The sequence below is a fragment of the Camelus dromedarius genome, chromosome 12, assembly GCF_036321535.1.
Source record: "Camelus dromedarius isolate mCamDro1 chromosome 12, mCamDro1.pat, whole genome shotgun sequence".
NCBI lineage: Eukaryota > Metazoa > Chordata > Mammalia > Artiodactyla > Camelidae > Camelus > Camelus dromedarius.
The window spans coordinates 9,906,479-9,919,161 of NC_087447.1; the positions used below are offsets into that span (position 1 = coordinate 9,906,479).

Below are 12,683 nucleotides of genomic sequence, written 5' to 3' on the forward strand. Positions count from 1 at the left end.
TGTCTCAATAATGTCCTTTATAGCAAAAGAAACTTCCAGATCATGCCTTGCATTTGGTTGCTGTGTCTCTGTAGCTCCCTTAATCTGAAGTAGTTCTTGAGTCTTTGTATTTAGTGATATTAGCATTTTTAAAAAGCTCAGGCTAGATGTTTTGTAAAAGGGCTAAGATTTCTTGAAAAATAAATTTAAGTTAATAAAACATGAATCCATTTAAAGAAAAACTATGAAGTAAGCAAGAGAACAAATGGTCCATAGCTAAAGCAAAATCCATGTAGACACACAGAAAACTGAAGTCTGAGAAGTGTTGGAGTAAATCAACTTTATTCTGCCCCAGGGCCCTCATCCCACTGGGATGGTCAGGCCTGGCACGCTGGGTGAAGGATGGTGGATAAGGTGTGAGACAAAGGCTGTTCCAGACTCTGGGCGGGAGCCCACCCTTGGGGGAAAGGGATCACTGGGTGCTGGGCTCCCTCCTGGGTGCTGGCGAGCGGCTGGGAGAAAGGACTGCCGTGTGGGTCCACGGTGCATGCCAATCGCAGCTGTGTGGGTCAGGAGAGAGCAGGCCGTCAAGTCAGGAATGGAGAAGAGAGCCCCACAAGGCAGCTGGAAGACTCATGTGTGGCAAGAGAGGAGGTGAGTTTCCTGGAACTGGAGGTGGGGAATCTCAGGACCTTTACTGGGCAGGGCCCCAGGTTGATGCAGCGGGCCATCACCCCACACCCGGGGGGGATCCCCGCAGCCAGAGATGCAAGGTGACTGGGCTGTCTCTGGCCCTACCCTCCAGGTAGGCAACCTGGGAACAGAAGGCCAGGACTCTACAAGGGCCTTCTCAAGGGATAGGTTGTTCTGGCCAGAGGGTGAGTGCGGCCACGAGCCGGGTGGTCCTGCGGAGGGGGCTGGACCTAAGTCTTGGGGGGGCTGTGGGCCTCTAGTGCACACTGACTCCCTCCTGCTAACCGCAGGGTGCACCCAGCCACTCCTCACATTCCCGAGAACATGAAGCAATGAGGGTGAGAGCCAGAAACTGCAAACTGCAGGAAGTCGGGGCACCAAGAGGGTGACGTCACAGTCACATGTCACAGGGTGTCTCCGAGTCCAGGTTGTGCAGAAGAGTTGGTGGGGGGCGCTCCTGACCCCCAGGTGTTTTAGCATCTCTTCCTCAGATGAGAACCACCTCCACTGGCCTTGGTGCTGGGCTGGGGAGTCTGAGGGAGGCCCAGGGGAGGGATGGCCGCACCCCGGAGAGGAGGCCACAGAAGGAATTGGACCCTGATTGCTGAATGCTTGGCTATTCTGGAGGGAGGGAGAGCAGTGTGCCTCCTGGGGGCCCGTGGGGGAGAATGTGTTCGTGAGTGGGGTCGTGGGTGATCTTTCTCTCCCCGCTGTGAGAGTGTAGTGGAAGGGCTGGCTCCACTCGGCGTGGCAGGGAGGGCAGGAGACCCCACAGGCAGAGAGGGTGCTTGAGAACTGGTCGCCCAGAAGGAAAGTGAATCCCAGGCAGAGCCAGGGCCCAGGGGGGCGACTTTCCCTCCTTCTGCATTTGAAGGGTGAGTGTGGTGAGCTGGCATGGGGATGGAGCCAGGAAGGGGCATCTGCCTTCAGCCAGGATGGGCTTCCGTCCTCTTGGGGGACAACCCTTCCCCAAGAAATGATGCGTCCTCATCCTCTCTCGGCTCCATCCTACCCTCCCTGTTCTCTCTCCAGCCTCTACCTTCCCATTTTCTTCCCTGTTCCTCTTCCTGCCTGTGATGGGCTCAGAGTCTGGCTCCTGGGTCCCAGCTGGGTGACCTTGAATTAGTTCCATGACTCCTCTGGGCTTCACTTTTCGTACCTGGAAAACAGTGGAAACTAGGATATCTCACTGCCCTGGGAGGGTGTCAGGATTAAGTGGGGCCACACACGTGAGGGATGCAGGACAGCACCCGGCTCGGAGGAAGCACAGACAAAGGATGATGGCAGCATGGTTGGGCTTTGCTGTCTGTTCCATTGTCTGCTCAGAACGGCGTTGCCTCCTCTTATCCTCCTGTGTCTCATGACACGCTCTCTCTCCTCTCCCTTTGTCTCTCTCTTCTTTGTCTTCCTCTGTTGCTATTTTGGTCCTTCCTCGATGCTGGTGCTGCGGGGTGAGCCTCTTTTCATGTCAGGATGCAGAACCCCGTCAAACTGGTAAACAGCTGAAGGATGTGGTGGGAGATGAACTTTCCACTGAGGCTGCTTTGAACTCATCCCTTCCTTGATGGGTCTCCCCGGCTCCTCCCCACTTTGGAGACTCCATCCCATCTTCATGGAGTCGAGACGGGGGCCTGGGCCCTCAGCCAAGAGGCATCCACGCCAAGGAGCCACACAGAACTCCGGCCCCCTCTGCCTGTCTCCAGAACCACCAAGAGGGTCTCAGGAAGGGGCGGAAGTGGAAACCACAGATGGGGTGATAGGGAGGGATGGGGAGCTGAGTGGTGGCTTGGCAGATGGAGGTTTCCAGTGGAAAAGGTTGGGTACCAGCCGGTGATGCCTGGCCAGGGCTGGGAAGCCTGAGTCTGTGCCCCTGAGAGTGGTCTCAGTGCCTTGGAGCCACGCTGATGCAGCCCAGAGAGCAGACCAGAGCTGGGGACCTCTGGTGGGAAAATCCCACCCAGGCCTCCTCCTGGCCTCATCCCTGGGCTGTCCCAGGTGTCTGGAGGATGCAAATCAACTTTGGGGCCAGAAGAATGGTATGCTGCTTGGCCAGGCATTCTGATCCATAAGCACAGAAATGAGCCTTTAGTGTGGATTTGACCATTTTAGGAGGCCACGTGAAATGGCAGCGGGGCCCGGCCACTCTATGACAAGCTGGCAGCCCTGGGAAAACTCAGAATCATCCCGAGCTTCAGTTTTTTCAACCATAAGATGAGATTAATACTAAGATCTCACTGGCTGTGTTGAGTCCGTACTTAGAATGTGCCCAGAACGGTGCTCGACTCATAGTAAGTTCTCCGGGGTGGAAGCTGTTATTTATGTCACTGTTTACCATTGTGGCTGGAGGCTGCCGTGTTGGGAATCACCTCCCATGGATGCAATCACTCTCCAAATCTTAGAATCCTTCACCTTCCCCTGGTCCTGGCCACCAATGCTCGGTGGCCACCTCCCAACTCAAACTCACCTCCGCCTCACAGCAGTGATCTTCCTAGAGCATCCAGCTCATCAGATCATTCCTTGCCTTAAAAATTCCTCATGACCCCCCAGTGCTACTAGGACAATGACCAAACTCCTGGACAAGTTACAGAGACTGTCTGAGATGCTCCCCAGTGGCCTTTCCCACCTGTGCCCTCCCTGCTCCCCAGGCCTCAGCCAGTATGCACCACACACACACATGTCGCCGCTGGGAATGTCCTTCACTCTCTTCTCCGTCCAGCAAACTCCTGTGCATCCTTCAATAGCCTACTCATTTGCTCCTTCTTTGTCATGCTTTCCCCAACCACCCCTGGCAGGGTTGGTGGCTTCTTCCCCTCTGCCCACACAGCCCTGTGTAAGGATGTGCTGGAATCTGAATGAGGCACAGGTTATGTGCTTGGGTAGCACACGGGCCGGATATGCTCAATATTCCTTTTGAAAATCCCTTGAGGAGTGAAAAGAAGCAAGTTGCCTAGGAGTGTGGATAGAATGCCCCTTTTTTTGGTACAAGAAGGGGCAGGGGAAGCAAGAGGTATTCCTATTTGCTGGTGTTTTCATTGGAGAAATGACAGTGTTTACTTGGGGAGGGGGAAGGGAGGGGCGATAGTAGATGGGTGGGTAACAAGATTTTAATGATATGCATAGAGTTTTGAATCACATGAATATATTTACTATTTAAAAGAAGGAAGGAAGGGTGGAAGGAAGGAAGGGTGGAAGGAAGGAAGGGAGGGAGAGAAAATGCAAAATCCCTTAGGGAGTCTCTTGTATTTGAGTCTGTCCTGTGCTGCTTCCAACCTAGAATCTTCTCCCTCCAACGTCAGATCAACCAGATCTGGTCCAGAAGCAATGGACTTGTGTTTCAGACCATCACATATGAAAAAATGTGACTCATTAATAACTAACATCCCATCCAGCGTGGTAAGACGCCCACTCCATGAATGGTTCTCAGGGTCTGGGGGAACAGGGGGTCCCAGCTCCCACCTCTCTCGTCCCCCCCGGGTGTTGTTCACCGAGGAGGACAGTGGGCTCAGTTGTTCTTTTTCTTTCTCTCTTGCTGCTGAGTAGATGCGCTTAAGCTCGCGTGGTTTAAATATGCCTGTGATGCTCCCCCACCGTGCAGTGCGGTGGTTTCACACTGGGGCTTTGGAGATACATAGAAAATTTTTTTCTACTGTCTGCCAAGCTGTGTGACCTCTGGCTAGTCACTTAACCTCTTTGGGCCTCAGTTTCCTTATTTATAAATTAGGGAGGATAGCTCTTCTTGGAGAGCTTTTATGAGGATTATAAGCAATAATAGACTCCTGGCAGATAGTAAATGCCACCCACTGTCATCGTCATCACCACCACCACACCCATGGGATATACTGGCAGTTACTGGTCTTTGTGTCTGTCTCTCTCAAGGAAGGGCCAGGTTTCATTCCTCTCTGTGCCCTGGGGCCAGGGTACAGCCTCGCCGCATACGGGTGCCCAGCAGAGAGTTATTCCATCCCTGAGTTTAGCATCCCAGCAGCCAGCAGGTGCAGACAGGCTGGTGCCTCCAGATCTCAGAGCTCTGTACCCAGCAGTGTAGCTCCAGTGTGCACAGGGACAGGAAATGGTTTCCACCTGAAGTGCTATGGCTAACACTCAAGATGCTGAAGCCGGATGGCACATACCAAAAACCTAGTGCAGCTGCTTTTTAGCTGTGTGACTTGGGCATCTTAGTTAACCTCTCTGGGCCCCAGTTTTCTCACCTGTGAAATAGAGTTGGTGTGAGAATGGGCTGTCCTCAGCCTCTTCTCTTCTCAGGATGGGCCACCCTTTACCTCGAAAGCCACCTGGTTTCTTGTTTTCTCTTTGTTTATGCTTTTCCTTTGACTTGGAATGCTCATCCCTCTCCACTCCTATAGCTAACTCCTACCTATCCTTTACCACTCAGCTTGGGCATCACCTCCCCAGGAACCCTTCCAGGATGGCCTCCCTCCAGCAGGGTCAGCGGCTCTCCTGGGCCCCATACGTTCCCTGTACATCATTCACTGCCCCTGCAGAGCCAGAAAATTCCTGGAGCACCTCCACTTCAGATATAGCCCCTCCCCCATCAGTGTTTCTGAAATTGGGATTCAGCTGCCACATTCATTTCACATCATTGTGTTTCCTCTCCCAGATTCTTGAGGCGTACATAATGCAAGCTCTCTAAAGAGTGGCAGATAAGCACACCTGTTTATGATTGTGACTCCCCTGTTAGGCTCCCTGCCCCTTCAGGTCAAAGCGGGGTGTCACTCATCTCAGCCTTTCCAGTCCCAGCACAGATGTGGCTCTGTAAGGAACGGTCTGAGTGCCCTGGAGGCGTAGAGATGGGGGAAGGTCTTCCCTGGGAGTAACTCCCATCAGCCAGCCCAGGAAGACGGCTCTGGCAGGAGGCACTGTGTTTCTGGACACCAGTCCTCAGGTCTCCTGCCATTTGTGACCCTGGTGCCCCCAGGCTGGTCCGGGCTGGGAGGGACCAAGGGAGATGTGTCTCAGAGTTTCCCCAATTTCTCTCCCACTGGTGTGTGTGTGAGAGAAGGAGGCAGCCAGGGATGGGGAGGTGGCTCTGGTGTGAAATGAGGGAGAACTCAGAGGGTATCACCATCTCCCTGAGCCCTGGGTGGCCGGGTGGGGTTGGGTAGGGCCAGATTGTGACTTGGCTACTAACTCCTTGGGTGACCTTGGACAAGTCCTTTCCCCTGCCAGGCCTCAGTGTCCCCATCTGTAAAATGAGAGTGGGAAAGGTTTTCCCCATGCCTCCTCCAGCACCAGCGAGCCAAGACCCCATGAATTGCTAACTGTCTAGTCCTCCCCTTTCTCCTTTTATGGAGATCTCTCACCTCTACTGATTAGCCTGTCCATGACGGGGAACATTGCCAAATTTCTAATCCTTACCACAACCTCTGCGGTACCTACTACTGCCTTGCGCACTTTGCAGACAAACTTCAAGTGGCTTGCCGGAGGCCACACAGCCAGAACAGGGTGGAGCTGGGATTGGAACCCAGGCTGTCTGACAAAAAAAGGCTTTCACAAACCACCCTGGGAATCTGTCCCTGCCCACCCTAGCCCTTGCTCCTCCCTTAGGAGGAAAACCTGGGAAGGTTCTGAGGGCCCGAGGAGGGGGGGCCCGTCACTACAGCAACCACATCCTCTGACGGTTGCCCTGGGCAGTGCCAGCTTTCTCCGCACCTCTGGGACAGGTGAAGGAAGGCTGCCAGGCTCAGTCCCTCAGGGCAGGATCCATGGAGCAGCCTCCTCCACCACCCCCTGCCCTAGGAGGGCTCAGAGGGAGCCTGACCCCCAGCCCTCTTCCCACAGGCAGTGCTGCTCCTCAGCATTGCAGCTGGGTGAAAACCCCAGCCTCTGAGCCAGGGGAGGGTTCATCTCTAAGATCCACTCCACATTCCCCTCCGTATCCCTCAGCCTCATCACCAGCTCCTCCTGGGCCTGGGATCAGTGCCTTTGCCAGGCGGCTCTGAGCATAAAATCCATTCCCCCTGCCCATCTCGGAAGTTTTAGGAGGCCCAGGTCAAAACATCTGGCCTGCTGAGCCAGGGCTGGTGGGCAGATCAGGGAGGGGGCGGTGCTGAACTCACAGGCGTCTGTCCATCTCCTCCGGGAGGACAGGTCCCGTGTCGTCTTGTGCCTGCATCCCCAGCAGCTGTCACATAGCCGGGTCACAGTAGGTTTTCAATTTGTCCTGACATTTCCACCTCGATGGTTAGAGCTGCTCCCACCCAACTCGCGCACGTGCACAAGCAGAGCCTGGGTTCTCTGAGTTCAAAGACTTATCTCGCCACACCCCAGTTTCATTCAACAATTAGTTTAATCTCGAGACACTCAGAGCAGGACACCAGAAGCCAGCCCTGGGCCCTCAGGCCTCTCTCTGGAGGCTGCCTGGACACGTTTACGGCTCTAGGAGTGACATTGATACTTATGTGTTCACCGGGGAGGCTCCCGTCAATCCAACCAGACAGATGGGGACTTGGGGCCCCTCCTGGAAGACAGCTCTGTGCTTCAGCCGCCACGGAGACTGGACCCCACTCTGAATCTGTGGGTTGGAGGGTCTGGATGGGACCATCTTTGTAAACCGTACGAAGCTCAGAATAAGGATCTGCTGGCCAAGGACGGTCACTGCAGAACAGGGCTGTGCCCCTTGTGGGCTCCGAGGGTCTCTAGAGGCAGGGCTGCCCTCAGGTCCCTGCTCCAGGAATTCGGGGCGGGGAAGGGGCAGTCGTCCTGCTCGCCGTCAGCCAGCTGAGCCCAGGAAGGCCGGACTCCCTGCCAGGTGCAGTTACCAACCTGAGCAAAGCCTGGCCAGCAGGCGGCCCCCCAGCCCCAGCCCCTACCTGTCAGAGCCACAGCAGCACAACAGCCCCTGCACCGGGGGCCTCCCTGCCCCTCCTGGGACCTCTGGGCCCTGAGCTGTCAGAGGTGAAGGGAATCAAAGCCCCAGACACCTGAGGGTTGGAAGGGGCCTCAGGAATCATCCAGTCCAACCCCTCCACGTGGCCTGCTGAGAAGTGGCCCAGATCCTTGTTCGTTCCTGAGGCAGAGCTCGCCACCCCTCAGAGGCAGCCCCTCCGGCCGGGGGCTGCCGCCTGGGCCCGGGGGAGGGCTGTGCTGCAGGCTGTCGATGGATGGAGGCTGAGTGTACAAGGTGTGGACTTTCCTCTTGTGTCTCCAGGGAAGGACTCTCAGCCCCTGAGGGATGATCTGGGCAGACGGGGCTGGGGCAGGGGGCACAGGCAGAGCAGAGTCCGGAGGGTGGGAGTGCACAGAGCCTGGCAGGGCCCAGGCTAGGCTGCTCCGATGTCATCATAGTCTTCGGAGGAGGAGCAGTTAGACTGGGGATTATGGGACCCTGTGTGGCCAGGACACTCTGGTCAGAGAGAGGTCCAGCATTGCCCCTGCTGAGCGGGGACAGAGCTGGGAGGATCTGGGTCCACATCCCTCTCCCTGTGGTGCTGTGTGAGACCATCTTCATCTTATCACCTTGTTCAAGGCCATTCCCTCACTAGAATGTCAGTCCTGAGGGCACAGCCTTATCTGTGTAGTTCAGGGCTGTAGTCCCTGAGGGCTGGAGCCCCTCTGCCACTACAACCTCACCCAAGGGGCTATCTGGCTGCCTCTCCTTGAATTCCTCACCTAATGGGGAGCTCACTTCCTCTCAAGGCACTTTTTTTGAATCTCTGTCCCAACCACATCTATTTTCCCTATCTCCTCAAAAACAAACAAACAAAAAACAACCCCCCCACAAACCACAACCTTTTACCTCTTTTCTTTTCCCCTTGAGCTGATGTGTTGATGTATCCAGGCTGCCCTACTCATCCACCCTCCAGTCCCTCTCTGTGTCCCTTCCCAGGACCCCCTCCCTTTCCACTGGCACCTGGACATCCAAACTGCTCAGAAGGGGGCTGGGGTGGCGGTTGGAAGTTCTGGTACCACTCTCCGGAGGAGGTGCTGGAGCTGTCATCAGGCGGGGGCCCTGCTGGAAACCCCCAGAGCCAGTCACCCTCTGCCAGGAGACAGTCAGTTCCCAAAATGCCAGGGCTGGGAGGCCCTCCAGACTTAGTCAAGTCCTTCCCTTGACCACTGGGGAAATGAAGGCCCAGAGAAGGGAGATTTGTCCAAGATCACACAGCAAGCGGCTGTGGAGTTAGGACTAGAATCCTGAACTCAGCCTGGCTTGGGGCTCCCAGCTTTACGCTTCCTCCAGCCAGATTGGCTACAGGATGGGAGGTCGGAGCAGGCACACAGTCCTCCTGGGCCCACCTTACCTGAAAAAGTCGCCTGGGAGCCTGCCAGCTCCAAGTTCGGGGGCTGCTCCAGGAGGGGGTTCCTCTCTGAAGGAAACACCTGAGAGTCCCACGGAGGTAGCCTGCTGCTGGGGCTATTGCAGTACTCCTCCCCTGAGGACGTGCTGGAGTGGCTGCTGTTCCTCGGGTGGTGCTGAGGGCCCAGAGAGGGGGCTTCTGCAATGCAGTGTTCAGGGTTGGCAGGTGAGACCTGGGAGGTGTGCATCTCTTCAAATCCTGGGCCCGAAAGAGAATGGTGATAAAGTAGAAGCCATGCAGCAAGAGGGCTTTAAGTTAGACTTGAGGAAGAACTTACTGCCGATGGGAATTGTTAAAGTCAGAAAGGAGCTGTGGAGGAAGGTTGTGCTGATGCTTCTGAAGGTGAGTGAGCTGCTAAGTCTGGAGGCAGAGCTGGCATCCTAATCACTCCCTCAACATCCCTCCCTAGCCTGACTCACCTTCCTCCAGGGGGGGCATCTGGAACCTGTTCTGCTGGACCTCCTCGTCTGTGAAGCGGTACCGCTGGGAATCTACAAGCAGAGGTGGTGGTGAGGGAGGAGGTAGAGATGGTTCCGCCTCCTTGCCAGGGATGCTGGGGCAGAGGCTGGTGTTTCGTGGGACTCAGGAGGGTGCCCCTGAGGCTGAACAGGGTGGGAGGACAACCCTGGTGTACAGAGGGGGTTTTCATCAGATCCCGGGCTCACGTCCTAGTCCAGGCAGACCCTGAACCTCAGTCTGAAACCAGAACCGGGAAGGCTACTTCTGGCTGGAGAACCTAGTGTCCTGTGCCTGCCCGCCTGCAGCTGCCCCTACTGCTACTTAAGGAAATATTAAGAGTCCTGGGTTGTCTCCTTGTGCCCGGGCATCAGGAAAAGGGCAGATGTTGCCGCTTGAGGAGACATCCCAGAGGGGAAGCCGATAGTCTGGAGTCTTTGCATCCCAGGCTCTGTGGTACCTCCATTTCAGAGTCAGAGAGATGCAGAGTCAAAGTGTTTTAAGGACTTGAGTGTCTGGAATCTGGGATTCTGCTCTTCCAAACCTGGGACTGCTGACTTTGAGTCTCAGTGTCATAGGATTTTGGACTCTTAGTCTTGCACGTTACATGCCTGGGCTCAGAATCTCAGGTTCTAATCTCATCTCTGTGACTCCCAAATGCTGGTCCACGGCCCCACAGAGTAGAAGCATCTGTACGGGCCCCAGAGGCCCTGGATCAGACGGCTGCTGTCCCCACATCTGCTCTCCGCATGTAGGAGGAGACCTGGCCTTCATCTGGACACACAGCTGCCCAGGACAGAGGCTTCATCTCTGTGCCTCTCTTGCAGCTGTGGGTTTATGTTCTGGCGGGTGCTGCCTAGAATGCGGACATGATGGTGAACCATTCTGGACCATGTGGACAGGACAACACCTTAGGACTGGAGAGTAGGAAAAAGGAGCCTGGGTCCCCTCCAACTTCTCCAGACACTATCATTTGGAGTGACATACAGCTAAACTCTCATCCTAGCTAATAAGGTAGGTCCTGGGTGGGGCTCAGGGAAGTTTTGATGAGATCCCAAGGGATTCCACAATAGACTTGAGATTCTCTGCTCTGGCTCGACCTCCCGGCATTGTGTGGGCCCTGCCTAAGGCATTGACTTTCCTGGTCCTATATTCCCAGCAGGCAGAGAGCAGAGCTGGAGAAGCCGGCTAAGAGGTGTGGGCTGGGCTCACGGTGGAGGTGGGGGAGGAGGTGAGGTGGATGGGACAGGATGGGACACAAAGTGGGTGTGAGCGTGCGAGAAGCCATCGGAGCTGGAGTCCCTAGAATCTTACACTGATGCAACCACTTTTAGGAGACTGTGAAGGGACTGATTTTAAGACCCTGCATGAAATACTAACTACTATATATAAAATAGATAAAAAACAGATTTCTTCTGTATGGCACAGGGAACTAAAGTCAGTATCCTGTGGTAACCTATAATGAAAAAGCGTATGAAAACGAACATATGCATGTATATGTGTAACTGAAACATCATGCAGTCCCCAGAAATCGACACACTGTAACTGACTATTCTTCAATTAAGAAAAAAAATAAAAACCTGCATGGCCACAGACAAACATGGAAGAAAAGGCGGTCCAAGGGGAAAGTGCCTTGAGACACGGGACATTGAGATGTCTCCAGGGTCACAAAGCACTTAGAAAACTTCCATGCAGGACCACTGAGAGTCAGTCTAGGAGGTGCCGCCCTTGTCCTGCAGGGACCACTGGGAGGAACCCACTGCAGGGCTCCCAGGCGGCTGGGCCCTCTCCCTGGTTCGGGCAGGTGGGCCCTCAGGAGGCCAGGCCCGGGCACTCACTGTAGAAGGTGGTCAGGGCCACGGGAGGCTGGGTGCTGAAGTCATAGTGCTCATAGTCTGAGTCCGAGCTGGAGTTCGAGTCTTCAGGGGGCAGGGCCTGGACCTGGATGGGCAGCTTGGGAACTGGGGAGAGAACAGAGTGGGGGGCGTGGCAAGGCAGGGGGCAGAAAGGCGCAGAGACAGGTGGCAGAGAGCATGGATGGTGGGGACCAGAGACACTGGGGCAGGGAGAGTATCAGGCAGCCCACCTTGTACAAGACCGCCGGGCCTGGGTTTTCTAAACATTCCCCATCCATTTCAAACACGGGGAACAAAATAACATGTATTTATTTATTTAACACTTCCATAGCAGCCACTACATGCCAGGCACTGTTCTAACATTTACAAGTATTATCTCATTTAGTACTCATAACAACTCTGTGAGGTAGCTACATGAGTGTCCCCATTTTACAGCTGAGGAGACTGAGGCACAGAGAGATTCTCACATTGCCCCGAGACACAGACAGTGTGGTTCTTAACTCTAGACCATAATATTCAGTGAGCGGCTGCCCTGGGCCTACCGTTGTGCTAGGTTCCGTGTTCAGATTCTCTTCTCAAATATATGGTTCCTGGGTGCAAAGAATCTTTATAATATTTGGCTGAGTTTTATATTGGTTTTTGTGTCATTGAACACTTTCAAATAAAGGTGATCTAATATATTCATAAAGTGACCTGATTAAACTTGAACTCCTTCACAAGAATCTCAAGAGGTGTAAAAGATGGATGACTGGTCCCATTTGTTTCACTTGGAAAATATGAAATAAAATTATATTCCAGGAACATGTCGATGGGGCTTTGCAGGGAGGCTGACTGGGCAGGCCGTTGGAAGAGGCAGTGATATTACAAACCCACTGGCTGATTAGAAGAGCAGAGCTTTCTTTTGAGAACCAAGGTCCAAAATGCCCCGGGCCTGTTTTGGTCCAGAATTCAAAAGGCTAGAGTTCTAAAATGAGCACTGGAAGGTCATGTACCACCAAGGCCCAGACTGAGACTGGACCTGCTCAAGGTCCCGCAGCTGCTAGTGGGCTGGCCAGGTCTCATCTCCAGCTGGGGCACCGCTTTGACCTCAGCAGTACGGACCCTCCAGCAAGGATCCCTTTCCTGTCCTCCCCAGCCCTCCCCACGCCCAGGGTGGGAGACATCCTACCTTCTTCTTTGGCAATGGTGATGGGGACCCCTTGATAGCTTTCGATCCCTACTGGGGTGGTGGTAGGTAGGTGCTGGTGGTTCACTGTAGCAGGGAGGGCTGAGGGAGGGGAGGCAGAGATTCTAGGAGTCATTTTTTGTTCCCTCCCAGTCTACCCAGTCCTGTTCTTATGGAGACACCTCCTTCCTCACCTCCCCCACCCTCAAAAACACA

The 12,683-nt window shown here is 54.6% G+C and overlaps 1 protein-coding gene across 11 annotated transcripts in view; it reads right to left on the minus strand.

Annotated features, from left to right (window-relative positions):
- Positions 1–302: 302 nt before the first annotated feature.
- The window catches only part of CD6 (CD6 molecule), a 45,010-nt gene continuing 32,629 nt past the window's right edge, over positions 303–12,683 (minus strand). For 2 of the 11 annotated variants that reach the window (XM_064492301.1, XM_064492294.1), the window contains 6 exons: positions 12,471–12,569; positions 11,285–11,407; positions 9,410–9,481; positions 8,934–9,188; positions 8,543–8,644; positions 303–1,831 (listed from right to left, as the gene is read on the minus strand). In XM_064492301.1, coding sequence (XP_064348371.1) covers positions 1,755–1,831; positions 8,543–8,644; positions 8,934–9,188; positions 9,410–9,481; positions 11,285–11,407; positions 12,471–12,569 — 728 coding nt within the window. In that variant the 3' untranslated portion in view covers positions 303–1,754. Of the gene's footprint in view, positions 1,832–6,960; positions 8,018–8,542; positions 8,645–8,933; positions 9,189–9,409; positions 9,482–11,284; positions 11,408–12,470; positions 12,570–12,683 lie in introns of those variants that run through there. The other 9 variants (XM_064492296.1, XM_064492295.1, XM_064492298.1 and 6 more) reach the window with 9 other exon arrangements.